Consider the following 25,349-nt stretch of genomic DNA (forward strand, 5'->3'; position numbering starts at 1 on the left):
TCGGTGGAAACTGTACATTGAATTTGAATCTGGATCTTTTCCCTGGGTAGTGGCTTAAGGTTCCATCTACAATGGAGACGCAGCTCCCAGTCAGCCCTTGGACCCGAGGACAACCGCCCCTCTAGGGTGCAGCGTTGCTAGGCTGGGGTGTCATAGGTCAGCTGGGTGCAGCACATTTTCTGCTTGGGGGGTGTATCCATCTTACAGGTTTACCTGATGTACCCCTGCCATCTGGGGACGTCTGGGCTCTTTTCTCAGTTGATTCCTTAAGGTGTGACGTGGCTGCTGAGTGATGCTCTTTTTTTGCGTAGGGATTTCTTGTGAATGGATTTTTCCCATCATTTTGACCCAAGCAAATAATAGTTAGAACCTGTTCTGGAGTTTTCATCTGGTGTCCTGTGTTGTCGCGGGGTCTTGCTGGCATGGTGTACTCTGGGGGGGGTCTTGACGCCGAAGGTTTGGGGAAACAGGTGGTGGGTGGCAGGCACCTGCTCAGGGTGGTAACTTCCGCTTTCCCTCTCCCTTCCAGTTTTCAATGGTTCCAGCAGGTCAACACGGGAGAAGGAACCTGTCCCGAAACACAAAAGCAAAGAGGCCACTCCCGCGAAGGAGAAGCACAGCGACCACAGGGCGGACAGCCGAAGGGAGCCGGCCTCCACGCCGCAGCCCGTGGCCGCCCCGTCCGCGGCCTCCTCGGCCAAGGGGCTCGCTGCCAACCACCACCACCCCCCTCCACATCGGTCGGCTCAGGACTTACGGAAGCAGGTGAGGCCCGCCCGGGGTGCCCGCGCGTGTGGGAGCCCAGTTCCAGGTCACCTCGGAGGTGAAACCCAGCTGGCAGAGGTCCAGGAGCAGGGGCCAAGCTGAGGCAGACAGGCGGGAGGGCCTACCCCAGCCCTCACCCCGGGAGAGCGCAGAGCTGGGCTGTTCTGGGGTCACACTGCGCCCTGTGCTCGGAGCGGCACCCAAAGGGTCCTCTCATCTTTAATTTTAATTTTTAAAAAAATGTCAGCCTAAAGGAAAAGGGTCAGTTAGATTGTGGGAAATGTATGTGGGTGGGGTGAAGGAATATTTTACTTTTATTTTTTTATTTTTTGGCACTAGGGATTTAACCCAGGGGCGCTTAACCATCACCAGCCTGTTTTTTTTTGGGTGCTGGGGATCGAACCCAGGGCCTTGTGCTTACAAGGCAAGCACTCTACCAACTGAGCTAGCTCCCCAGCCCCCGCCAGCCTGTTTTTTTATTTTTTGAGGCAGGGTTTCAATAAGTTGCTTAGGACCTTGTAAATGGCCGAGTCTGGCTCAAACTTGTGATCCTCCTGCCTCACCCTCCTGAGTTGCTGGGATCACGGCGAGCACCGCTGCACCCGGCTGGCAACTGTCTTCTTCCTGCTCTGATGACCTCTGGAGGGGTTGACCACTCACTCTTCATTGAACCAGAAGAGCTGCTGCTCTCTGCGACAGGGTAGGCGTGGGCCTCATAAACGCCCTGGTCCCGAGATGGACCCCGGCTGCTCTTCACCTGAGCCTTGCGTCTGTCATGAGGATGTGGCCCCTCTCGTCCCTCACACTCAGAGCCTCTGGATGGGGGCAGCTGGCCGACACCTACTGTTTTCCTGACATAATGCTTCAGCGTACACGTCGTGGCAGACGGCAACCAGCTAGGATGGCCACAGGGAGCTCTTCCGTAGGGCAGGTTTTGAGGTGCTAGTGTTCCAAGACAGTTGTGGGGTGGTGTTCCTCGTGGAGACCATGTAGTCTGTGAGCTGGGATATGGACGCCTGTGGCTGTAACACAGAGAAGGAAGTCAGGGCTCACGGGCAGCCAGCCAGGCGGTTCCCCTGCTCAGTCACCAGGGATCAGGAGTGAGTTCTGGAAGATGATATTTGACATGCAGGAATTAGAAGGCCGCCTTGAGTGTTAAACACGTCCAAGGTCTTCCTCCGCTTCTCATGGTTGTGCCCGCGGCTTCCAGTGCACATTTGTGGCAGGTTTATTTCTCATTCGGTTAAGTTCCCCGAGTTGTAAGGACATCCGGGCCCCGTCCTCCACCCCCTGACTTTCCCTTGGTGGCCTTGCAGCTGTGGTCCCCGTTAACAGTGGCCTTTGCTCCCCCCTCTTTCTGCGCTCTCTGGCCACCGTAGCTCTCTTTAGCGTGGGCCCTCTTTGGTGTGTTGCTTTAATTTCCTAGAGGAAGCTTCACCTGCCTCTGTCTCTCCATCCAGAGCTCCAGCAGCACCTGTCCCCTTCTGGGGGGATGGCAGAGGCCTCTGGCTCATGGGCTCCCTCTTGTGGCCATCCAGAACTTGACCTCAGTGTTCATGGTGGAACCTAAGGGGATGGCTCACTTAGTTCATCAGAAACATCACAGTCGTTTCCCATCTCCTGCCTGGAAACGCTCGTTTCCCTGTCCACCAGTCACACTGTTGAATGATTTCTGCGTCACATCTGAGTTGCAGAGTGAAACAGTAAGGGCAGCGCTTTTTAATACTCTTACAAGAGGCATATGATCACGGTGTAGCCTGGTGCCGTTTTGAAAATGGAATTTCTACTAATAAATTAGCCAGGCTGGGTGTGGTGGCACACATCTCTAACCCCAGCAACAGGGAGACCGACTGAGGCAGGAGGGTTGGAAGTTGGAGGCCAGCCTGGGTAGCTTTAGCATGACCTTGTCAAAATAAAAAAGGGCGGGTATCTGGAGGCGTGGTCAGCGTGGGTCAGCAGTGGAGTGCAACGCTCTGGATTTGATCCCAGTACCACTAAAAGGGGAGCTGAGAGTGCCCAGGGTCTGGGCCCTCGTATCTCTCACCACGAGGCCCCCACTGCAAGAAGAATCTTGTTTCTCTGGGAGGCGGCAGGGACTTGGCCAGTGGAATGTCACTTGAAAACCCCTCAGCCGCCTGTGGACCTGACACGCCCCTGGCTGTGTGCCCGGGGTCCCCTGCCACATGGGTGATTGCACCTCAGGGAGAAGGAGCTGCACCTCGCTTTCTTCAGAGCTGGGCTGGGAGCGGTAGCCTGGAACCCATGCCAGAGCCGGTGGGAGCAGCTGCTGGGCCCTGAACTCCAGTGGGTTAAGACATGCTCTCTGCTGGGTGCTGTTCTGTGGAAGGACACCGCCACAGATGTACGGCCCTGACCCCTGCTCTCGCTCATGGTGTGCTGGTCACATGACGAGGCTGTTCTGTTAGTCTGAAATCCCCAATCCCACAAACAGCACAAGGTAGTAGGTTTTTGTTTGTTTTAAGGACTTTTTTTTTTTTTTTAATTTGTAGTTGTAGATGGACACACTACCTTTATTTATTTTTTATGTGGTGCTGAGGATTGAACCCAGTGCCTCACGAGTGCTAGGCAAGCTCCACCACTGAGCCACGACCCCAGCCTCCACTATGGTAGTGTCGTGGAAGTGTCTTAGACACTGTGCTGCTGTTGACCGCGGCGAGGAAACGTAATGGGATCCAGTCATGCAAGGGCTCACTTCCCTGAAACTTAGCTCGTCAGGAGCCCGGGTGGCCCCGGAGCCAGAGTGGATGGGCCCAAGGGCTTTGGCACATCTTTGAGGTGAAATCTAAGGGGTTCTGCGCCTCGGCTCCCCAGCCAGCCTCTCGGCCCCTGCAGGCGAGCGTGGTGGGAAGGCTGGTCCGAGGATGTGGGGGTCCCTGAGCCATGGGCCTCACTGGCTTCCTTCCTTCTTCTGTTCTTCACATTTCTACTGACAAATTTTGAAGGCGGTAGCTGCTTTGCAGGGACACTGAGCCACCAGGGGCTGTGCCTGCATCTGGTCTGCGTTCCGACCAGGACCTGAGGCTCCCTGGCCCTGGCTCCTTCGTGCTCTCTGGTGAAGAGGGCTGTGGCTCCTGCTGTGGATGGTCTCTGGTTTTCACGCTGCCGCGTTCTGGAGGCGGCCGCGGTTCTAAGCCCGGCTGTTCTCGGTAGATGAAGAGCGATGTCCCCGGGCGATCCCACCTCAGAGCCCTGGCTTGTGGATCCAGGTTGTGCAGACGACTGCCCAGAGCCAGAGAGCACGGGCCATGCTGGGTCCTCGCAGGTGTCAGAGGTGTGCCCTGGAGCACAAGGGCAGCACCCCTGTTCCCCTGTGTCCCGGAGGGCAGCCCCAGACAGCACGCAGCCTGAGAGGCTGCCTCTTTACCCGGCCTCCGTGGACGGGCCGTGGGAGCCTGTCAGGGTGAGGAAGTCAGAACCTGTGTGCAGAAGAGGGCCGGCTGCTGCCTCCAGGAGGCCCTCCGTCGGGGCAGCCTGGGCTTCCAGCCACGCCCAGGAGTGCTGCGGTCCTTTCCCGGCCACAGGGTGTTTGTTCCGTTGTATTTTTAGCTCTGTGGCTGGTGTGCTGTCACGTGGAGCCCGGAGCGTAGCCAGCAGACTGCTCCTGGATCAGGGTGTGTTTACACACTCAGGTCCCCACTGGGCACCCAGGATAGGCGATTTTCAGGAGTGTGGAAGGTCCTTGTGAACACCAGATGTGAACACCAGAAGGAGCCTCCGGAGAGGCCTGGGTGTGAGAACACCCTGGGGCCCGGCCCGCCGGCACCTTCTTGTGCAGGGAAGGATCTGAGCCGAGTGTCAGGGTCCCTGATGATTTCGAGGCTTTCTGCCTCAGCTTGCTGGTGTCCCTGTGTCCCTCCTTAGTAAGGGCGGCAGGCTCTGTGCCCTCGCCAGTGCCCGTGGTCCTTTCTGGTGGGCTGTTCTGTGTCTGGGCTCAGGTTCTAATGCTGTTCCCTCCTCTGCTTTGCCGCTTCCCTAGGTTTCTAAGGTAAACGGAGTCACTCGAATGTCATCTCTGGGTGCAGGTGCAACCAGTGCCAAAAAGATTCGCGAAGTCAGACCTTCACCATCCAAAACTGTGAAGTACACTGCCACGGTGACCAAGGGGACTGTTACGTACACCAAAGCCAAGAGAGAACTGGTCAAGGAAACCAAACCCAATCACCACAAGCCCAGTTCAGCTGTCAACCACACAATCTCAGGGAAAACTGAAAGTAGCAATGCAAAAACCCGCAAACAGGTGCTATCCCTCGGGGGGGCGTCCAGGTCCGCCGGGCCTGCCGTCAACGGCCTCAAGGTCAGTGGCAGGTTGAACCCAAAGTCATGCACTAAGGAGGTGGGGGGGCGGCAGCTGAGGGAGGGGCTGCGGAATTCCAAGAGGAGACTGGAAGAGGCACACCAGGCGGAAAAGCCGCAGTCGCCCCCCAAGAAAATGAAGGGGGCGGGCAGCTCTGCAGAAGCCCCCAGCAGGAAGGCGGCGGCGGCCTCTGCAGAGAAGCCCCTGCTGAACGGACACGTGAAGAAGGACGTGCCTGAGCGAAGTTCGGAGAGAAGCCGGCCGAAGCGGGCCACGGCCGGCAAGAGCACGCCCGGCAGACAAGCACACGGCAAGGCGGAGGCCGCCTCCTGTGAAAATCGCTCTACCTCGCAACCCGAGTCCTTGCACAAGCCGCACGACCCGGTGGGCAAGCCCGAGAGGGGCGGCAGGTCCGGCTGGGCGGCCATGGACGAGATCCCCGTCCTCCGGCCCTCCGCCAAGGAGTTCCACGACCCGCTCATCTACATCGAGTCGGTCCGCGCGCGGGTGGGCAAGTACGGCATGTGCAGGGTGATCCCCCCTCCGGACTGGCGGCCCGAGTGCAAGCTCAACGAGGAGATGCGGTTTGTCACGCAGATCCAGCACATCCACAAGCTGGGCCGGCGCTGGGGCCCCAACGTGCAGCGGCTGGCCTGCATCAAGAAGCACCTCAGATCTCAGGGCATCACCATGGACGAGCTCCCGCTCATAGGTGAGGTCGGGGGCGGGCCGCCCAGGCCACTTCCCCCGCCTGGGGACTTGCAGCCGACGAAGGCTGGATCCGTGGGCCTGATCATCAGGGGCCAGACAGGGCCAGGGGCGCAGTGAGAAATGCCAATGCTGTTGGGCTTAAACGGCTTGCTGGTGTCCCTGTGTCCCTTCTTAGAGAGGGACGCTGATTTTCTTTCCGCTCTGGGGACTTGACCTCTGAGCTGGGGCTCTGCAGGCTTGGCTTCTGCTGAGGCCTCTCCTCGGCCTGCATGTGTCCTCCCCGTGGTCTTGTGTGTCCATGTCCAAGCAGTTGACTGGAGTCGGCCCGCCCAGGTGAATTTTCCTCTCAAAAGCCCCCACTTCTGCATACCTGAGGCTTAGGGCTTGGACCCCAGCACACGTTTGGATGGTTTCAAGGACCAGCGTACTCTGCGCTGTCAGGCTGTTTTCCGGTCCTTCTCCTCATTTTCCCTGAGCTTTAATTACTTTAACGACCACCTGGGCCCTTTTCTAGGCCACAGGCAAAGGGCCGTGTTTCCGTTACTACTGAGAGCAGGTGTAGGGTCTGGCTGGCTGTGGCTCGGAGCTCGCCCCAGCGAATCCCGCGGGGAGCAGGTGTGGAAGTGGTCGCCCTTCAGGTGGGTCCTGGTAGAGCCTCGCTGCAGGACGCTGCCACAGCCTCCAAACCCTCTCGCAGCCTCGCGATAGACTCCCTCAGCCAGGGCTTCTGCAGAGGGGCAGGCCCTTTGGGGACAGCTGGGTAGGTGGCACATCTTCCTTTGAGCTCTCAGCCTGTGAAAGGAACCAGGACTAGGCTGCAGCTTGGGATCTGGAAGAGGTTTAGCCGGCGCACGGTGTCTGGATCCGGCAGGTGGAGGTTTCCTTCTCGCTCAGCAGGGGCCTGTGGGAGACATGTCTGGGAGTCACAGAATTTGAGAGAACTGTTGGTTTGTGCTCTGCTATCAGGACTGGCTTGGGACAGACGGGGCCCCCTCTGCACAGGCCCACAGGGCCTATTGACAGTGCTCTGTGAGCCCCCAGGCCACCCGGTGACCCGGGGATGGCAAGTGGACCACGGAGTCCTGGGCCCGTAGTGAGCCTGCAGACATGCCAGTCAGCTCTCTACCTGACAAAATATCTGGCCTGAACAACCTAAAAGGAGGAAATAGTTATTTCGGCTCCAAGTTTCCGGTTTCAGTCCTGGGTCAGCTGGCTGTGCCTGTGGGGAGCTGCCTGTCACCACAGCTGGAGGGGGAGAGGGAGGCGGGGTCCCAGGGCCTCCCCCAGGCCTTGCCTGCTGGAACCTGTCGGACCTCTCCTCAGTGGCACAGGTTGGCACCTGAGCTTGGGGCTGTTCCAGGTCCTAGCTGATGGGACGGAGGGAAGCGCTCGAGCCTCTCCTGCCTCTGCTGGGCTGGCGAGAGGCACAGGAGACAGGGCTGCCAGGGCCCTTCTGCTCAGAGAGGTTTTTTCTTTGACTGTGATTCCTGGAGCTCCAGAAGTCAGGCAGGGTGCAACCGTGGGCGTGTTCCCGCTCTTTGCTGTCACTCATGAGCGCAGGACACTTCGGTCTGTCAGAGGAGCCCTGGCCTGGCCTGGGCTGCGAGCCTCACCGTCCAGCAGCAGTGCAGACTTGATGCCTTTGCTGCTTGCCTGGACCTGCCCTTGGGCTCTGAGAGCACCCCAGCCTGGGCGGCCTTGGTTCTGGAGCGGGCAGCCTCCTGGCCCTGAGACTCAGGGCACAGGTTCTGCAAGGGTTCTGCAAGCACCGCGTGCCCTGGCGTTGCTGCGACTATAATCTGCTTGCGGAAAACCCAGGAGTGTAGATTTCCTTCCTTCTCCTGTGCATGCTGAGTCCTGGTGGCCGCTCGGGGTCTGGCTACCTCGTCTCCTGTATCACCCAAGGCAGTGCGTGGCCAGCCCTTGGAGGAAGAGCTCCTGTTTTGAGATAGACCAGCCTGGAGTCACACGTGTGACTTTGACATCTTGAGACCTTGAGCCAGTCATGGAACCTTGGAGCACAGGTCCTACTGTCCAAAGCCGGGGCAGTTTCCTCACTGAGGGTGTGTCCCCCTCCCCCAGCGAGTGGAACTCCAGCTACCATCTCCCTTCCCAGGGACTGGTGTTCATGTCGTCCCTGTGCCAATTGGTCCAGGCACTGCCTGGCGTGCGGGGCCCTGTCCTGCTTTTGTGCTGCCCTCTTCCTTTCAGTGTCGATGGGGATGTTCCCCCACCTTCTGAAGATGGAGGTTTCTGGGGGGCTCTGCTCACCCAGCACTTGGGAGTGGCTGCTCCCATGGGTGGGGTCGTGGGGTGTTTGCACACTTCTGGGCCGTGCGCTGGTGCAACTCCGGTTTGGCTAAGAGAAGCACTGAGAAGGCCCCCGGGTGCTCCCTGGGGAGCCCCTGCCTGGGCCCGTGCTCCTGAGCACACAGTGGTTTCCACCTGGAGAGTCCAGCGGGGTGACAGCACACCACCTGGTAGTGAGGGGCCGGGTGGCCGCAGGGGCCATCTGGGCCATGCTGGGAGGCAGTGCCACCGAGAAGCCCTGCCCCGCCCTCACCGGCCCGGCTGCTGCTTTCCTCGCCCCCCTCCTGGTGCGTGAGGTTGGCAGACACTGGTTCATGCTGCGCAGGACGCGGGCCTCTAAACATCCCTCCCCGCCTGCCTGCTGCTATCCTGTCCTCCTGCTTGTACCTTCCTCGGGACGAGTCCCTTCTCGCCTCCCCTCATTGGCGGTGCAGGCCCATGACCAGCTCTCACAGGTCCCTGTTGGCTCACCCTGCTGTTCCCTCCCGGCACACAGCAGGTGTTCAGCAACCGCGGGTGACCGCAGGAGGCCGGTGCTGTCCTTCTCGTTCTCACCGACTGTCCTTCCCCCCTCACCGCCCCAGGAGGCTGCGAGCTCGACCTGGCCTGCTTTTTCCGGCTGATCAACGAGATGGGCGGCATGCAGCAAGTGACTGACCTCAAAAAATGGAACAAACTCGCAGACATGCTGCGCATCCCCAGGACTGCCCAGGACCGGCTGGCCAAGCTGCAGGAGGCCTACTGCCAGTACCTGCTCTCCTACGACTCCCTGTCCCCCGAGGAGCACCGGCGGCTGGAGAAGGAGGTGCTCATGGAGAAGGAGATCCTGGAGAAACGCAAGGGGCCGCTGGAGGGCCACACGGAGAGCGACCATCACAAGTTCCACCCGCTGCCCCGCTTCGAGCCCAAGAACGGCCTGGTCCACGGCGTGGCGCCCAGGAATGGCTTCCGCAGCAAGCTCAAGGAGGTGGGCCAGGCACCGCTCAAGACGGGCCGGCGGCGACTCTTTGCTCAGGAAAGGGAGGCGGCCAAGGAGGAGGAGGAGGACAAGGGCGTCCTCAGTGACTTCCACAAGTGCATCTACAAGGTAGGGCCTGCCGCCTGCCGCCTGCGCTGTGGGCACGGGGTTCCACAAGCACGTGTGGCAGGGGCGGGGAGCCAGGAGGGCACAGTGCTGGGGGTACGCGTGGCGCCTCTTGTCCTTGGAGCTGCTGTAACTGCACCTCAGAAGTGGCAGGCCCAGCAGGGACCCTTGTTCCAGGCCAGCCTGGGCAGCGTAGCCAGACCCTGCCTCAGAACAAGATTCAAAAGGGCTGAGGGGGTACCTCGGGGTCAGTGCCACTGGCTCAGTCCCAGCGCCACCACACGCAAGGGACCAAACCCAGCGCCCCGAGGAATGCTTGGAATGGGAGTCTGGGTCACAGTTCCGGAGTTCGGGAGCTTGTGGGTCAGCACCCAGCAGTCTGGCAAGGGTGCGTGTGCAGCACCCTGACCCGCGGGAGGGCAGAGGGTGCTCCGCGTTGTGCCCCTCCTGACGCCACGGCAGTGGCAGCTACCTTGAGGCTCGAGTTCTGGAGGCCACATGCTCCCCGGCCAGTGCCGTGGGGTTTGAAGGGCACATTTGTAAGAAGAGAGATCCTGTGGTTGGCCAGGGAGGTGGGGTGTCCGCTGGTCAAGGACGCAGGTCTTGGACATTGGGCCAGCAGCAGCCCGCCCTGGCTCTGCCGGGTGCAAGTGCTGTGTGGTGTTTACTCCTCTGGACCTTTTGCATTTCCCTTTCTCAAAAGGTGTGTGTGTCCGTGTGCCGGGCGCCACGGAGGGTGCACGTTCCTGGTCTCTGCACGCCCTCCTCCCGGAGGGGCCTGGGAACTGCATGGGGCGGGGGCAGCGGACCTGCAAATGAGACACACACTGTGCGTGTTTCAAGTGGAGTCGGCGACCACCTCTTGCAGCCCACCTGCCTCCCTCCCCCAGCCTCCAGGAGCAGCAGGGCACCCTAGGGACAGCTGGCAGAGCCCCATTGTGACCTCTGAATCGAGGCCTGGCCTGGCCCGGCCCCTGTGGCCCTGCTGGGGTCCATGAGAGGGAGCTGCACTCGGGTGCCGTGTCGGCCCCTCTGCTGACGTGCGGGTGGAGTGTGGGGCTGTGGGTTTCTGCTGCTTGGAGACAGGTGGCCCATGCCAGCTCCGGCCGTCCTTGCTTGGGGCTCCACAGTGGACCAGAGAGCTGCCCGGACTTCAGCTTGAGCTGGGCCGCGGCGCTCCTTCCCCAGGCCAGGCCGCCCAGGCCGCCCGTTCTGGGCTTTGCGTTTGCTCCTGGCCTTTCGGCCTGCGTGCTCTCCCTGTGGAAGAGGTGGTGCCCTGTTCCTGCCAGATTTTCTGACTGGACCGCAGAGGCTTTTGTCTCCTTGGGTTCAGTTCTGCACCCCCATCGTCCTCTGCTGCCTGTTGGAGACACAGGTGCGTGGGAACTGCCACAGGCAGCCTGCTCATCAGCAGCCACCTTGCGTTTGAGCTGTGAAGTGTGTTCATGAAAGGGACAAGCAGCCCTCGGGTGCCAAGCCCTTTATTAGGGTGTTTTCTGAATCCCCAAGAAGCGGTTCTCATTTAATTAGAGCCACTCACCAAATCCTGTGATTCCAGACAGCCGAGCCCTGAAGGGAAGTGTCTCCACTTTGCTGCTGTTTGTTTCAGGAGGCCCGAGCTGAGGGTGTGGTCCGTTCCAGGCACCAGAGCGCAGCATAGGCTGAGGCAGGAGGATGGCCAGTTTGAGACCAGCCCCAGCAACTTAGTGACACTTTGTCTCACATCAAAATAAATAAATAAAGTGCCGGGGTTGTAAAGTAGTAAAGTGCCCCTGAGCTCAGTCCCCAGCACCCCTCAAAATTGTTAGATCCAAGAAAGGGTTTTTTGTTGTTGTTTTTAAAAAACATGTTTTGTCAAAGATATTTTTAGATTTAATTCCAAAAATGTAATGAAGTGGTCAAGGGTACGTGCCTCTGACCAGCGGGGTGGTGACTGTCAGCTCACACCACCCCAGGTCCCCATCACCTCCACTCGCTGTACTGTGTCACTTAGTGCAAAACAGGTCTCTCCTTGTGGTCCGGCCTCCACTCTGTAGGGAGGCGACGTTCCCACTATCAGAACTTTGTCAGTCACGCTGCAGGAAAGAAAAACTCCGAAATCTCTATACAACCTCGATTACACGGGGCGCGAGGACAGGAAGAATTTGCTTCCTGGTTTTGAATCGCCTTCTTACTTTGCAGGAAAGCTGATGCGTCACCTCCTCAGGGAAGCCTTCCCTGACCAGCTCTCTAAAGCCACCAGACACGCACCTGTGCCCTGAGCCATTGGAGGCTGACCTCCCCAGGCTGAGGGGGTGCTCCCGGGGCTGGAGCTGTCCTGTGCACTGCTTGTCTGCAGCCCCCAGAGTTAGCCCCCTGCCCCCAACATAGTAGGTGCTGGGTGTTTATTTCTGCATCGAGCAGTCAGCACGGCGCCCGGTCAAGGCAAGGGTTCGAGAGAGCGCCTCGGGAGTGCCGTCACAGTAGGCGCCGACTCCGTGTCTGGGCTTTCATGGTGTCTGCTTTTAAAGGGATCTGAATTTACAGGGAGCAGGGCTGCGGAAGGGTGACCTTGGGCCCTCTGGCAGAGGGTCTGCTTGTGGCTTCTGTTGCCAAAGTGACCACGCTGCAGCTCTGCGGGCCGCTGCCGCGGGCCAGGACTGAGCCTGGAGGGAGAGCAGCTGCCCGGGCTCCCTGGGCATGGGGCATTGGACCCGGCCCTGCCGTGCGCCCCGCTCACACGGGCCCCGAGGTCTCTGACGGGAGTGCAGCGTGTTTCCCGAGTGCCCTCCTGCTGTCCTGAGGCTCTGCTCCTGTAGTCCGGCCTGGCAGCCTGTTGCTGGTGGAAACTGGCCCAGCCGCTCCTCACGGTGGTCAGTCAGGAGAGGCCCGCCTTCTCCATCTCGAGACACTGGGACGCAGTGCCTGGTCTGAGGATTTTTTCTGCCATTTTTGCTTGTCATTAACTCGGGGCACAGTGGCTGGGAGCTGCAGGAAGCCCTGAGCAGAGCCCCGGGACGGGCTGTGGCCGGGTGGAGGCGAGGGCGCGGCTCTGTGTCACGCTCTTCTTCTGGTGTTTCTTGTTCCAGGGAAGATCCGTTTCTCTAACAACTTTTTATAGAACAGCAAGAAATATCATGAACATGTGCTTCAGCAAGGAGCCTGCACCAGCGGAGATCGAGGTGAGTGGCAGGGGACCCTGGTGCCGCAGGGCGCCTCCTGCAGCTGCCCAGGCAGAGGCCGAGGTGATCCTGTGCCCCGTGCGCGCTGGGGCAGCTGGAAGTTTCCCTGGGGTTAATCTAAACGCGTCCAAATGCCAGAAACAGGGTCGTGAAGATTGAGGTGGCCGGGCTTCTCCCCACGGTGCCCCAGTCCAAAGGCGGTGAGACCTTGAGCCTGGTGGCAGGGACCTGGGCTCCCCTCCCCGTCCAGCAGGCCCCCTGTGTGGGGGGCTCCGGAGCTGCGGCTGTGCTTCTCACCTTTCGGTCCCCACTTTGATTGCGCTGGCAGACGGCTGCTTTTGGCTCTTGCCAGCTCCTTTTTGGGTTCTGTGAGGCTGGAAAGGGAACACTCCTGTGTCCAAACCGGCCGGGGGCAGCTTTGCGTGCAGCGTACGGGACAGAGCCCAACCTGCCTACCCACCTTGGCCAGGCACAGTTGGGTCCCCGTGAGCTCCAGCTGCTGATGCAGGGTCTTGGCGGGAGTTGGTTGTATGAGGGAGAGAAACCCAACTTGATCAGTGGTTTGGGACTTCTGCAGCTGGGGAGCAGGAGGGTCCGAGGCCTGGTGTCGTATCTGATGTACGACGGGCTTCTCGTCTCTCAGTGATGACTGCCAGCTCTTTGCAGTGAAATCCAGGGGCCAGCCCCCCACTTCGCGAGACCCTGCCTCAACAAGTGGAAAGGCTGGGCGTGGAGCCGAGTGGCAGAGACCCCTGGGTTCACAAAAATAAATAACATGCAGGGAGGGTGTGTTCCCTTGCACAAGGTGACTCTGGGGGTCCTGGACATGGAGCCTCTCTGCCTGGACAGCAGGTTCACCCATACTGGAGCCAGTGTGAGCCCTTGGGCCTGAGGCTCCATCCCGCTGCCTCCCCTGGGAGCCCATTTACTCTTGGCAGCCTTCAGCCCTTTCCAGCCCGTGGCCTCCGTTCTGAGCCATGGCCTGACCCCACCCCTCTCGGTCAGCCTCGTGTCGCCTTGGTCCTGATTCCAGACCCCCGTGGCCCTCTCGGCCGCTTCCTTGGTAGGGATGTTAGCAGGGAAGGTGGCTTTGGGCGCTGAGCATACGAACTGGAAAGAGGTCTTTGTTGTCCTGCTGGCAGCCGAAGGTGCGGGTGATGGTCACTGTCCATCGTGTGTCAGCAAGGATGGCTTGCTTTACTGTTTCCTATTCAAAATTCGTTTTCTATTAATTAGTCTGGTTTTTGCTGTAGCAGTTATGTAAATATTTAAACACAGCAAAGATTTGCTGAAATTCAACTTCCAGTCTGAGGCTGGCTAGCTTCTTGTGCTGTGTATCTTAACAAAAATGACCGGGGCTTTGTCCTTCCGGGGTCGGCAGCTGGAGCGGATGCTGCTCCTGGGGAGCGAGGCTTGTCCTCTCCCCCGTGTCTTTGTGCACGCCCGCACGCGGTGGCCGCTCTGGGATCACGGGAACTCCTCCAGTCCTTGTTGGTGTTCACCTTCGTGGTCCGTGGCGCAGACCCTCCAGCTGGTGTCCCTCCTCGTCCTCCCGGGGGCTGCATCTGGAATGTGGTGGCAGGTGCTTACTGTGTGCACAGCCCCCTTGGCTCTTGCTCGTGGGGTCTGCGGAGATGGGAAGAAGCTGCTGAGCTTCTGGAGAAGGTGCCTCCAAGGGGAGGCTGCTTAGGGAAGGCTGGTCAGACACTCGGGCCCTGCCCTGTCCCCGCGCGCCTGGCTGCCGCAGTGTGGGTCCTGTGCACGGTCGAGCCGGCTCCCGTCGAGGCCTGGGTGCTGCTCACAGCTGGACACCACCCGCAGGGAGGTGGCCCCACGAAGTCACAGGGCTGCTTCAAAGCTCCATCTGAGCCCGCGTGTGTCGGGCCTCGTCCTTCTGCCCGGCATCATCGCTTGCGACATGAGGTCGCTTCTCTGAGGCCTCACGTCCACACGCGATGCTGTGCAGCCCTCTCCGGCGCCGGTCGCGGGTCTTTCTTCCTCCCACACTGAGACTGCTCTGAGCACGGCCCTCTCTCCATGCTGGCGGCTGTCCCCGTCCCTGCGGGTGTCCCTGCTGGAGGGACCTCCTCCAGGGGATCGGGACCGGCTTGTTCAGGGAGTGCGTCCTCAGGGTCACCCGGGCCGTGGGGCCAGCGTCTCCGTGTGTTGAGGCAGGAGGCGTTCCCTCGGGCACACTCAGATCGCACCACCCGCCAGTGCTGCTGCCCCCCAGGCCCTGCCTCAGTCGGTGGGTGACCCTCCGTTGCTTTCTGGCTGGCGTCCTGTGGGGGGCGCTCCCGGGCCTGTTCCACGGGCTCCTCGTTGCAGGTGGCGCCCATGTGCTGGTGAGCGCTCGGGGCCAGGGCTCCACGGCTCCAAGGTGCCGACTGGCTCTTTCCTCTCCTCTGCAGCAAGAGTACTGGAGGTTGGTGGAAGAGAAGGACTGCCACGTGGCCGTGCACTGCGGCAAGGTGGACACCAATACTCACGGCAGCGGGTTCCCGGTGGGGAAATCGGAGCCCTTTTCAAGGTAATGGTGAGGTCCTTCGTCCACGTTTGGGGACCAGACCCATCCTAGTCCTGTCTGTGACCTCTCGTCTTTCCTCTGCAGGCACGGATGGAACCTCACCGTCCTCCCCAATAACACAGGGTCCATCCTGCGTCACCTCGGTGCTGTGCCTGGTAAGCCTGGCTGAGGCGCCACAGCAGCAGGGACAGCTGGATCCCAGCTGGGAAGCCCTGAGGGACCTCTCAGTGTCACCCCAGCAGCGACTCGGGGAGGAGGGAGGAGGTCACGTTGGTGCAGCGACCCGGGTGGCAGGTCCAGGCACACGGGAAGCCCAGGGCTGCCCGGGCTCAGGAGCAGAGCGTGGAGGCCAAGGCTGTCAGCGGTCACTGTAGTCTGAGGCCCAGGTCCTCGGGAGCCTGTGTGTCCTCTCCCGGTGGAGGCCATGGCCACAGGCCTCCTCGGGAGTGAGCTGTGGCCTGTTGGCACCTCTGTCTCAGCTCTGAAGATGGATGGCCTCGGCCCGAGGCTGGCTATTCGTGGACAGCGGTGGTCACTGTGTCAGAATCCCGCCCCCGCCCACGGGTGCTGTGCTCTGAGACGCGGTCTCCTTGTTCTCGGATCCAAGCCAGCGAGAGCGAATCCGCCTCGTGCCGGCGTCCTCTGGTTTTGCATCGGCTCTTTTCCTGGGTCTCAGTGTCTGTGCGGAGGCCGTGTGTGTGCTCACGGTGCTGTCCTCTGTTCTAGGAGTGACTATCCCCTGGCTTAACATTGGCATGGTCTTTTCTACCTCATGCTGGTCTCGAGACCAAAACCACCTTCCCTACATCGACTACTTACACACTGGTGCTGACTGCATCTGGTGAGTAGCGGGCGGCCGCCGCTTCCGTGCCTGGGTGGCAGGGCATTCGCGTGTCGTGGCCGCCGCTGCCTCTTGTCATCTGCCTGCTGTGTCTGCAGCTTTGGTTATGCTCCTGTTGGTGACGAGTACAGTGGTGGAAGCTCCACAGGAATTGACTGATAGCGGGGCTGCGCCATCTCTCCCCCCTAAGGAGAGCCAGGCTCTCCCTGTGCACAGGGGCTGCAAGGACAGCAGACCGTCCCCCAGGAAGCCCTGTGTGTGTCCCACACAGGATGAGCCAGGCGTGTTCTGGTGCTGGCCCCTGGGATCCTGGCTCAGCCGTGGCCAGTCTCAGTAGTGACTGGGCTCTTGGGTTTGTTTATGGCGACAGATAGAAAGCAGCTGCCCATGATTGGCCGTCTTGCCTCGTGTTCTGCTGCCGTGACATTCATTTCTAAAGGGGTAACAAAGCGTCCTTAATTAAATAAACAAAATCCTACCACTAGAGGGTCCTCCCTGGAGCCGGTATGGACAGCGGCCGGCTGTTGTGACTTTGATCCTGCTGGCGTGGCTGGTACCTGAGGGGAGCAAGGGTGGGGGTCGTCAGTGACCTGGAGCAGACCGCTGGGTGCAGAGCCGGGGTGGACGGCTGCAGGATGCTGCGCAGGAGGGCAGCCGTGTCTTTGGCTGTCTGTGGTCGGGACCAGTGAGGTGCCCTGTGCAGGGCTCTCTGGCTCCCCGGGGCCCCTGTGGCTTGTCTCGCTTCCAGTCTCTCCAGGCCTGTGGCGGGCAGCTGTTGGCGCCCTACCTGACTTTGCTCTGAGAGTGTGTGAGAAGCCATGTGTGTCAGCTCTGTGGCTCAAAGGTTGAGTCAGGTGGCAAACACGAGGTCCCATGGGTCCCTGGACCCACCTTAATGGAGGCTGAAGGAGCGTGAGGAACCCGGATGTGATCAGGGAACTCTGGTGTGGGGTGTTTTTGTTTTTTCCCCCAACATGTGATTTGTGTTAAACACCCTGTATTAAAATCAAAAACTAGTAACAGATATGCTGGTATTGAAGTAATATAAATATTTAAAAATCACAAATGTAACTGTTGCCTTTACTCAGCAACTGAGACCCGGATTTGGCCTCAAAGCCAAGTGGTGGCCCAGGTGCCCGAGGGGCTGTCGGGAGTGGCCGGCGGCATCCTCCACAGCCCCGACCTGCTCTCGCTGGTGGTGGGTGACCTCACTGGTGGGCAGTGGTCCCACCCAACTTGGCCGCACTGGTGCCCTCTCGCCCAGGAAGCATCTGCCCACACAGCCTGCGGCCTGTAGGAGCCTCCACTGCCCCAGCCCCCGGGGGGGAGGCCGGCTGCAGCCACGTGTTGTGGAAGGCTCTGTGGCCCTGGCCTTCAGAGGCAGGCAAGGGCTCCAGGGAGCGGCCCCAGCTCCACCATCGCCACACGGCTGTTCCAGATCCTTCATGTTCAGCCGCCACCGTCTTCAGCCCTTGTCCTGCTGCCCTCCCTGTGGCCTTGTCGTTCTCGCCGTGGGCACAGTGTATGCAGGGTGCAGCTGGCTTCCAGTCTCTCTTGGAAGACTTGCTTTTTCCTTAGCCATTCCTTGCTGGCTGCCCCAGGCCCTCCTGGGGGGCTCTGCTAGGGTACCCCAGACCTAGAGCTGCTGCTGGAGCCTCAGGTCCTGACCCTGCGATGTGCCTCTGCAAGGGCGGCAGGAGCTGGGCCGCGTAGCGCAGGCCTGGTTCTCATCTGTAGGGTTTGGCACATCTGCTTTTGGTTTGGAGGCCTTTTGGCTCGCGGTGTGGGTCAGATCTGCTTAAAAGACAAGCCGCCATCCCGGGTGCGGCTGTGGTTTGGCTGGGTGTGGGCGGAAGCGGGCCTGCTGCCCAGGGTGTGGGTGGGAGTGGCCGGCTGTGACTGTCCCACCGCTCCTGGGCCCCGAGGCAGCATGGCAGGCCTGTGTGCCTGCTGCTGTAGGGGTGGGGGTGGGCAGCACACACAGGTCCTGGTCGAGCCTGCCCGCCCTGTCCCCACCGCCCCAGGTACTGCATTCCTGCTGAGGAGGAGAGCAAGCTAGAGGACGTGGTGCACACGCTGCTGCAGGCCAACGGCACCCCAGGGCTGCAGATGCTGGAGAGCAACGTCATGGTATGTCTGCTCCGCCCATGGCGCTGTCGGCCGGGACCCTGGAGCTTCTGTGAAGCTGCCCTGGCCTCCTCACTGCCCGCTTCCTGTGGCGCGAACGCCAAGCTGAGGAAGGCTTTCCATCTGTGGCACGGGGCGCCAGGTCCTGGGCTGGGCCTTCGCGGACTCCTGTGCAAGTCGGTTTGCCTCGTTGCCAGTCCCCGGCACTGGCAGGTGGCAGGAAGGCTCCAGAAGGCTTTGTGGCTGACAGGCAGCTCTGTGCTTGTGGCCTCTGCCCAGGGGAACCTGCTGTTGTCACTCTTAGGCCAGGAACAATCTGGGACTTCTTTAGGAACTGCTTTTTGATTTCCTGAGGTCCTCATGCCAGGTGTGGTCAGCAGGCGGTAGGCAGGCTGGCAAGGCCCCAGGACCTGCGGGCAGTTGGCTGGGAGGCTGCTGCTGGAGGGCATGGGTCTCAGTCGGCCTCGTCTCCCCAGATCTCCCCGGAGGTGCTGTGCAGGGAGGGGATCAAGGTGCACAGGACGGTGCAGCAGAGCGGCCAGTTCGTCGTCTGCTTCCCGGGGTCCTTCGTGTCCAAGGTGTGCTGTGGCTATAGCGTCTCAGAAACCGTGCACTTCGCTACCACCCAGTGGACAAGCACGGGCTTTGAGACCGCCAAGGTGAGCAGCGCACTGCCCGGCTACCCTCACGCACGTCTGCCTGCAGACCCGTTTCCCGAGCGCAGGAATACCTGGAGGGGTTTCCCAGGAAAGATGCCTCGCGGGGCTTCTATCATAAAGAGGTTTCCTGTCTGTCACTGGCTGATCCCTCCAGTACTAGGGAGACCAGAGACGGTGCCTTGGGGTCATGCTTAGATTGAGTGTTGCTAGTCCTTGCTGGCGCGGATGTGTGGCCCCAGCCTTCGCTGGCAGCGAGGTGCTAGACTTGACCTCTCTGGTGCCATTCCCCAGGCAGAGAAACTTCTGCAAGTTTTGATCATTTGGCCCCAGTGCAGTAGCAGCCTGCAGTTGGGGTGGCCTGCCGCCCTCCACCAGGCACCTCAGCCGCTGCTCCCCTCCTGCAGGAAATGAAGCGTCGCCATATAGCCAAGCCTTTCTCCATGGAGAAGTTGCTCTACCAGATTGCACAGGCGGAGGCGAAAAAGGAGAACGGCCCCACTCTCAGCACCATCTCGGCCCTTCTGGACGAGCTCAGGTACCGCGGGCCTGACCTCCCTGTGAGGCCGGTGCGGGGCCAGGCCCGATGGGCAGAGGCGTTTCGCGGCAGCTCCTGTTGGCCACCACACCACCTCTTGTCTTCACGCATGATGTTGGGTGTCCACCTCCTGCCCGGCTGATGCAAAGTGTGTGGCCCGAGGATCAGTCCTCCTTGGGGGAATGACCGCGTGCCAGGCTCTGGACCCCGGTCCTGGCAGCCCCTTGCACAGGCGTCAGGGCCTGGCTCTTGGGCTAGGTGAACACCCACAGTGTCCACCCCTCATTCTTGCCAAACTGCTTGTGTGGTGTGTGGGGCTCCCCCGGTCAGCAGGTGAGCACCAGCACTCAGTGCCCATGGGCACTGCTGCTCACACACTCCCAGCCAGCTTCGTCCCACCGTGGCCACCAGAGTGCTGCTGAACGCGGCCACAGCTCAGGGCACTGCTGCCAGCCTCCGTCTCTGGCCCTCTGGCCCTCACCCTCGCGTCCTGGGTGGGGGCACTCCCGCAGAGCTGCTGAGTGGCACGTGGACTTGCACTTAGGCTGGTCAGGCCTCCGCGACCCATACCGCGTGCTTGCTTGACGCGTGCCTGGCGTGCGTGGAGCACAGCAGGAGCCCTTGCAGCCGGACAGCGGGCTCCTGCCCTCGGGTCTGCCCCCTTAACTTCCTCCGGCATTTTCACTAAAGAGAAAGGCTGGGGTGGGCAGGTTTGCTGGGTGCTGACCCCGTGTGGGCCTGGCTGCCCTTCCCTGGTCAGTGGGAGGTGGCTGGCTTGGGGCAGCTGCGTCCCCTCTGATGCTGGGAGGCCCGGCTGCTGACGCTGCCCCTGTGTTGGGCAGGGACACGGAGCTGCGGCAGCGCAGGCAGCTCTTCGAGGCCGGCCTCCACTCCTCCGCGCGCTATGGCAGTCACGACGGCGGCAGTGCAGTGGCGGATGGCAAGAAAAAGCCTCGAAAGTGGCTGCAGCTGGAGACGTCGGAGAGGCGGTGTCAGATCTGCCAGCACCTGTGCTACCTGTCCATGGTGAGCCGCCCGGGCCGCTGGCGCAGGCCTCCAGCACCCTAGCACGCAGGCCTCCAGCACCCTAGCACGCAGGCCATCCCGGGCTGCTGGCACAGGCCTCCAGCACCCTAGCACACAGGCCTCCAGCACCCTAGCACACAGGCCTCCAGCACCCTAGCATGCAGGCCTCCAGCACCCTAGCACACAGGCCTCCAGCACCCTAGCACACAGGCCTCCAGCACCCTAGCATGCAGGCCTCCAGCACCCTAGCACGCAGGCCTCCAGCACCCTAGCACACAGGCCTCCAGCACCCTAGCACGCAGGCCTCCAGCACCCTAGCACGCAGGCCTCCAGCACCCTAGCACGCAGGCCTCCAGCACCCTAGCACGCAGGCCTCCAGCACCCTAGCACGCAGGCCTCCAGCACCCTAGCACGCAGGCCATCCCGGGCCGCTGGCACAGGCCTCCAGCACCCTAGCACACAGGCCCCCCGGGCCCGAGGGTGAGCTGCGTTCCTGTCACCTCCGCCCTCGGTTTCCTGCGTTCGCTCACCACGTGGCCCGTCATGCGGCTCCTGGGAGCCCCTGGGAGCTCTGACCTGCCTTTGGTTTAGCCGGCGCTTCTCCTGGGGGAAACTCGGTTTCCAGGCGCTGCGGTGGCCTCTGCAGCCTCCCCCACCTCGAGTGCGTGCTGCCTGGATCGCCCTCTCGCTTTCGGGTCCACATCCACATTGCTCTTAGGGCTTGCTTGTCATACCCTGGCCAGTGTCCTCATGGTCACCTGCTGACCCAGCTTCAGACTTGGGAATGAGTGAATGGCCGCTGCCATTCCTCACCCAGCCCATTGCAGGCCAGCGTTGGGCCTGGACGCCCCTGAGGAATGGACGGCTGCCCCAGCGCAGCTCTGGTCAGGATGTGCCCAGCTGAGGCCCAGTCCCCTGATGGGCTGACCTGCCCTCCCCGCAAGCTGCTCTGCCCTTCTCACACAGAGCAGCCAACCAGGTGTCTGCCCCACACCCTGCCGTCGGGCTGAGGTTCAGGTCACCCTCGCCACATGCCAGCTCCCCTGCAGAGGACAGGGCCACTCGGCTGCACCCACCCGAGTCAGATACGCTTTGGAACTCTTGCAGGTTTCAGACATTTAGGAGGGTTGGCAGCCATCATGCCCCTCAGCTCAGGCTGCCCTGCAGGGCTGGGCAGAGGCCTTTCTCCTGGCTCTGGAGGCTGGAGGTTCAAGATCCAGGTGTGGGTGGGCTGGTTCTGCTCAGCCTCTGAGGCTCCTGGAGCAGCCTCCTGGCTGTGCCCCCACAGCTCACCTCTGTTCCCACTCCTGTGACTCATCATGTCACAGACTTTCTCATAGGACACCAGTCAGACTGGATCTGGGCTCCTCTGATGGCCCCATGTCACCTGCACTCCAGGCCCCACCTCCTTGGCGCATGACCTGCTGGGGTCGGGGCAGTTCAGCCCGTAGCCACCAGCCATCTCGCTGTGTGTGGCTGATCGTTTCTCTTCTGTCAGGTGTTTCTCAAGTGCCTCTGCAGAGCGGTCCTGTCTGTGGCAGGAAGTAGCCAGCAGCCCTCCCAGCTGGTGAGGGCTGTGTGCACTCCGCTCACCTTGGTGGCCACACTTGGTGGGCTTGTTTCCTGGGTGTCCAGATGGCCTGCTTTCAGAGCAGACCCTGGCGCGGGGCACTTACCATTGCATGTGCGTTTGCTTGTTGCACGCAGTTCACGCTCCTGTGCGTTGCCCTCTTACCATTGCATGCGCGTTCGCTTGTTGCGCGCAGTTCACGCTCCTGTGCATTGCCCTTGGTGCCTTTCAGAGGTGGCACCGCTGTGGCGAAGTCCTTTCCTTGCCCTGGAAGCTCGTTCCCTGTTCTTTGCTCCAAAACGCTTGAATCAAAAAGTCCAGCTGCTCCTCGAAAAGACCTGGGCTGTGGAGACCGCGAGCCCTGAAGGGTCTGGCGCAGTCCCTGGGTCCCCCCATGGGAGCAGGGGACAGCTCGTGCCTCCAGCTGGATTGCTTGAGCTGCTTCTGAGTGACTCTGAGATTAGTTTTGCTCTGGAACCCCTGGGATGGTCGCCACCAGCTCTGCCAACCCCTGGTGCCTCTGCACCAGGGACTCTGGAGGAAGGAGCCGCGAACCCCCTGAACTCAGTGCCTGTGAGCACGTGTCGCCATGTCATCTTGGCCAGGCCCCTGATCAGGCACTCATAGGACTGCAGCAGGGTCTCTGGGGCCGAGGGCACCCTGAGGTCTGGCTCCTTCATCTACTTTCTAGGGAACCTGTTCTAGGCCGCCAGTTGGGGTTTCTTGATCCATGTCCAGTGTTTGTGGGTCCCTGAACCTCCGGGTTTGGGCAGTAGGTGGCAGGACAGCTCTGCCCTGCCTCGTCCAGAGCGCACTCCCTGCTGGTCCCCTGCCCTGGCGTCCCCAGGCCCTCAGCCAAGTCGCTCTGCCCGCAGGTGGTGCAGGAGAACGAGAACGTGGTGTTCTGCCTGGAGTGTGCCCTGCGCCACGTGGAGAAGCAGAAGTCCTGCCGCGGGCTGAAGCTGATGTACCGCTACGACGAGGTCAGTCCCTCCCTGCAGGCAGCGGCCTGGGTGGCACGGAGCCCTGTGCTGCTGTCACAGCTTGAGGGCCGACAGCCCCGTGTAGTGGACGGGCGGAGGAGGGCGCAGTGCAGCGTTGGGTTCCAGGCGGTGGATCCCGGCCCCACAGTCTGGTGGCGTTACTGAGGAAACGGGAGGGCTGCTGCCGCCTGGTGGCCTGAGGACATGGCCCACAGAGAAGCCAGCCTGCAGCGGGGTCAGGGCCGCTCCGCCTCACCTCCCGTGTGGCTGGGACCTGGCCCTGGCCACCTCTAGGACTGGCCTTGGCTAAAGTGTCTGGAACGTGAAAATGAACTGGTTCCTTAACCAGTTCTGCAACTCTTAGGTTCCCTGTGTGGCCGTCCCCTCCGTGCCCATGTCAGTGACTCGGTCGCACAGGGAACATGTGCTCTGAAGCTGCCTGGGCTGTGACGGTCACTTATCATCCACTGCTGTCAGTGTTTGCATGGAAGTGACACTTGTCTCTGTCTTAAGGATGAGCTGAGTGCCCCCCCACCCCCACGTTCTTTGTAGAAACCTTGCAGGTTGTGACCCTGTCCTCGCACTGTAACAGCGGGCAGCCCACTAGCCATGTGACAGGAATGCTGTCCCCAGGGGGCCTCAGACAGGTTTGGAATCTGGCTCCCAGGGAATGTGCCCCCTGGGACCAGCCCTGCCTTCCCTGGAGCGGTCCTCCGCTGACGAGGGAGGCCTCGTCTCCAGGTTCTGCATCCATTTCTGCACGCCATGTCGATCCCACTGCCCAAACCAACCCATGCCATCCAGGTCTTGCCACCCCTGGTTCTGCCCCGAGGGCCCATTTCCTGTCCGGTTGGTCTTTGCTCGGGCCTCTCCCTGTGTCTGTCCTTCACTCGGCGCATCCCTCTTCACTAAAGCTCCTGATCACGCTGAGCCCTGATCTTTCTGAAGTCCTTCCCGTGCCTGCTGGTGGTCTCCAGACCTTCGTGGCGCTTCTGGTGGACATGGAGGCTGGCGGGGTGGCAGAAGCAGAAGACCAGCCCCATGGCGTTTGGTCAGCTCTGCCAGCAGCTCTCCTGGAGCACAGGACTGTGTCCCTGCCCTTTCCTGGCCAATCCAGTGCCCTTCCTCCTCCCCCAGGCCCTGCCTTACAGGGGACGGTGCTGGTGCCTCCCGGCAGGCTATGCCCCCTCTCCTGCTGCTCCCCTGATGTCACTGTGCAGCCCCTGGCTCTGGTCCCGTGGAAGGGGGTACATCCTGTCCATTCTGCACTGGGTCTTCCTGCCAGGACCCTTGGTGGGTTGGATTTAGGAGCATTCGGCGAATCGTAGGATTGGAGGGGAACTTGGGTCTGTTGGCATCTTGCTGTTTTAAAGGGCACGTTCGGCGGTGGCAGTTACACTTTGCTGCCCTCCCTGCTGCGTCCCATTGACAGCACACTAGAAGGAGGTCGAAGATAAGCCCTGGCCTCTGGCGGCCACCCCAGGTGGCGCAGAGTGGGGTGGAAGCCCCGCTCCCCCAGTCCCTGTCCTAGCTAGGCCTTCCACGTGACCAAGACCTGGAAGAGGCATGTGCAGGGCTGGCAGCCAGGGCTTCTCACCGGCCTTGCTGGGGAAGGAGCCTGGCCCAGTGAGTGGAGCGTGGAAGACCTCTGTGCTGGTCCCCTGGAGTTGAGGATTATTTGGTTTTGTTTTATTTGGGGCATTTGTAGCCTATGGGACCAGAGCAGCTCCCACAGATTGGTCACCCCCACCAGGCCACTGACTAGGGATGGTCTGGAGGCACCGTGCCCTCAAGGCCTGCCCTCTTCTGCAGCTTGGGTCCCCTGGTTCTCAGACCTCAAGGACTAGGCAGCTCCCGGGGACAGCACTGAGCTTCTTGGGTCCTCTCAGCCTGCCAGAGGACGCTGGGCTGTTGCCAAGTGTCACAGGAAGGAACTGGTTCACAGAAAGCTGCCGTCCTCCTAGGACTCTGTAAATGGCCGTGTGGCAACTGTTTTGCAAACACACGGGCCTGCCCTCCCTTGGGGGTGGTCCAGAGAGCAGCCCTCCCGTGGCTGCCCGTGGGCCCTGAACCACGCTGGCCTCCTGCCCTGCCTGGGACCACATGGTTCTCACCAACCCTGCCCAAGAGGTGTGGAGAAACGCGCACGGCGCCTCCTTCCTGTGCTATTAAATGAGATGGTTGTGGCGCAGGTTGTGCTCATGGTCAGCGTTCCTGTTTGCTGGGTCCCCTTCCGCGCAGCTCAAGGGGAATCCATATTCAGAAACAGCAGTGCTTTGTGCTAATTTGCAAGAGCAAGTTAAATAACATGGCGTCAGAGCACCGCTGCCGAGCTCAGCTGCGAAGCCTGTGTGTTCCGAGTGCCTCTGGTGGAGTCGTCACCTGGAACGTTTCCTGGCTGGGTGTGATGACATGACTCCATGTCCGTTCCCCCCGCCCCCGTGCATCCGGAAAAGGTCAGCACTCTGACCACATGGTGAATGGATTTGCAGATGGCCGTGTGAGCTCGGGCCTGAAGGTCATTCTTAGGAAATAATTACATACTTCCTGGGTGCAGATGGGGGAATTGTACCCCCCCCATCACTTATTAGTGGTGGGCCCAGCTCAGCTGGCTGTCGAAGAGCAGCGGGCTTCTCCCTGGTAGGGCAGCACCCGGGGGCCAGTTCTCAGGCCCACCGCACCTGAGACTCCCGGGGGTCTGTTTTAAACGCCGTCTGCAGCCATCCTGAGCCCCA

General features: G+C 61.0%; 1 protein-coding gene across 2 annotated transcripts in view; it reads left to right on the forward strand.

Annotated features, from left to right (window-relative positions):
• Jarid2 (jumonji and AT-rich interaction domain containing 2) overlaps positions 1-25,349 on the forward strand; it is a 222,721-nt gene that overhangs the window by 195,939 nt on the left and 1,433 nt on the right. For both annotated transcript variants that reach the window (XM_047559308.1, XM_047559309.1), the window contains 12 exons: positions 530-765; positions 4,763-5,792; positions 8,686-9,188; positions 12,254-12,346; positions 14,758-14,876; positions 14,958-15,028; positions 15,600-15,714; positions 17,739-17,844; positions 18,318-18,500; positions 18,905-19,035; positions 19,878-20,061; positions 22,507-22,614. In XM_047559308.1, the coding sequence (XP_047415264.1) occupies positions 530-765; positions 4,763-5,792; positions 8,686-9,188; positions 12,254-12,346; positions 14,758-14,876; positions 14,958-15,028; positions 15,600-15,714; positions 17,739-17,844; positions 18,318-18,500; positions 18,905-19,035; positions 19,878-20,061; positions 22,507-22,614 (2,879 nt within the window). The remainder of the gene's footprint in view (positions 1-529; positions 766-4,762; positions 5,793-8,685; positions 9,189-12,253; positions 12,347-14,757; positions 14,877-14,957; positions 15,029-15,599; positions 15,715-17,738; positions 17,845-18,317; positions 18,501-18,904; positions 19,036-19,877; positions 20,062-22,506; positions 22,615-25,349) is intronic.

This window comes from Sciurus carolinensis, chromosome 7 (genome assembly GCF_902686445.1).
Source record: "Sciurus carolinensis chromosome 7, mSciCar1.2, whole genome shotgun sequence".
NCBI classification, from domain to species: Eukaryota; Metazoa; Chordata; class Mammalia; order Rodentia; family Sciuridae; genus Sciurus; species Sciurus carolinensis.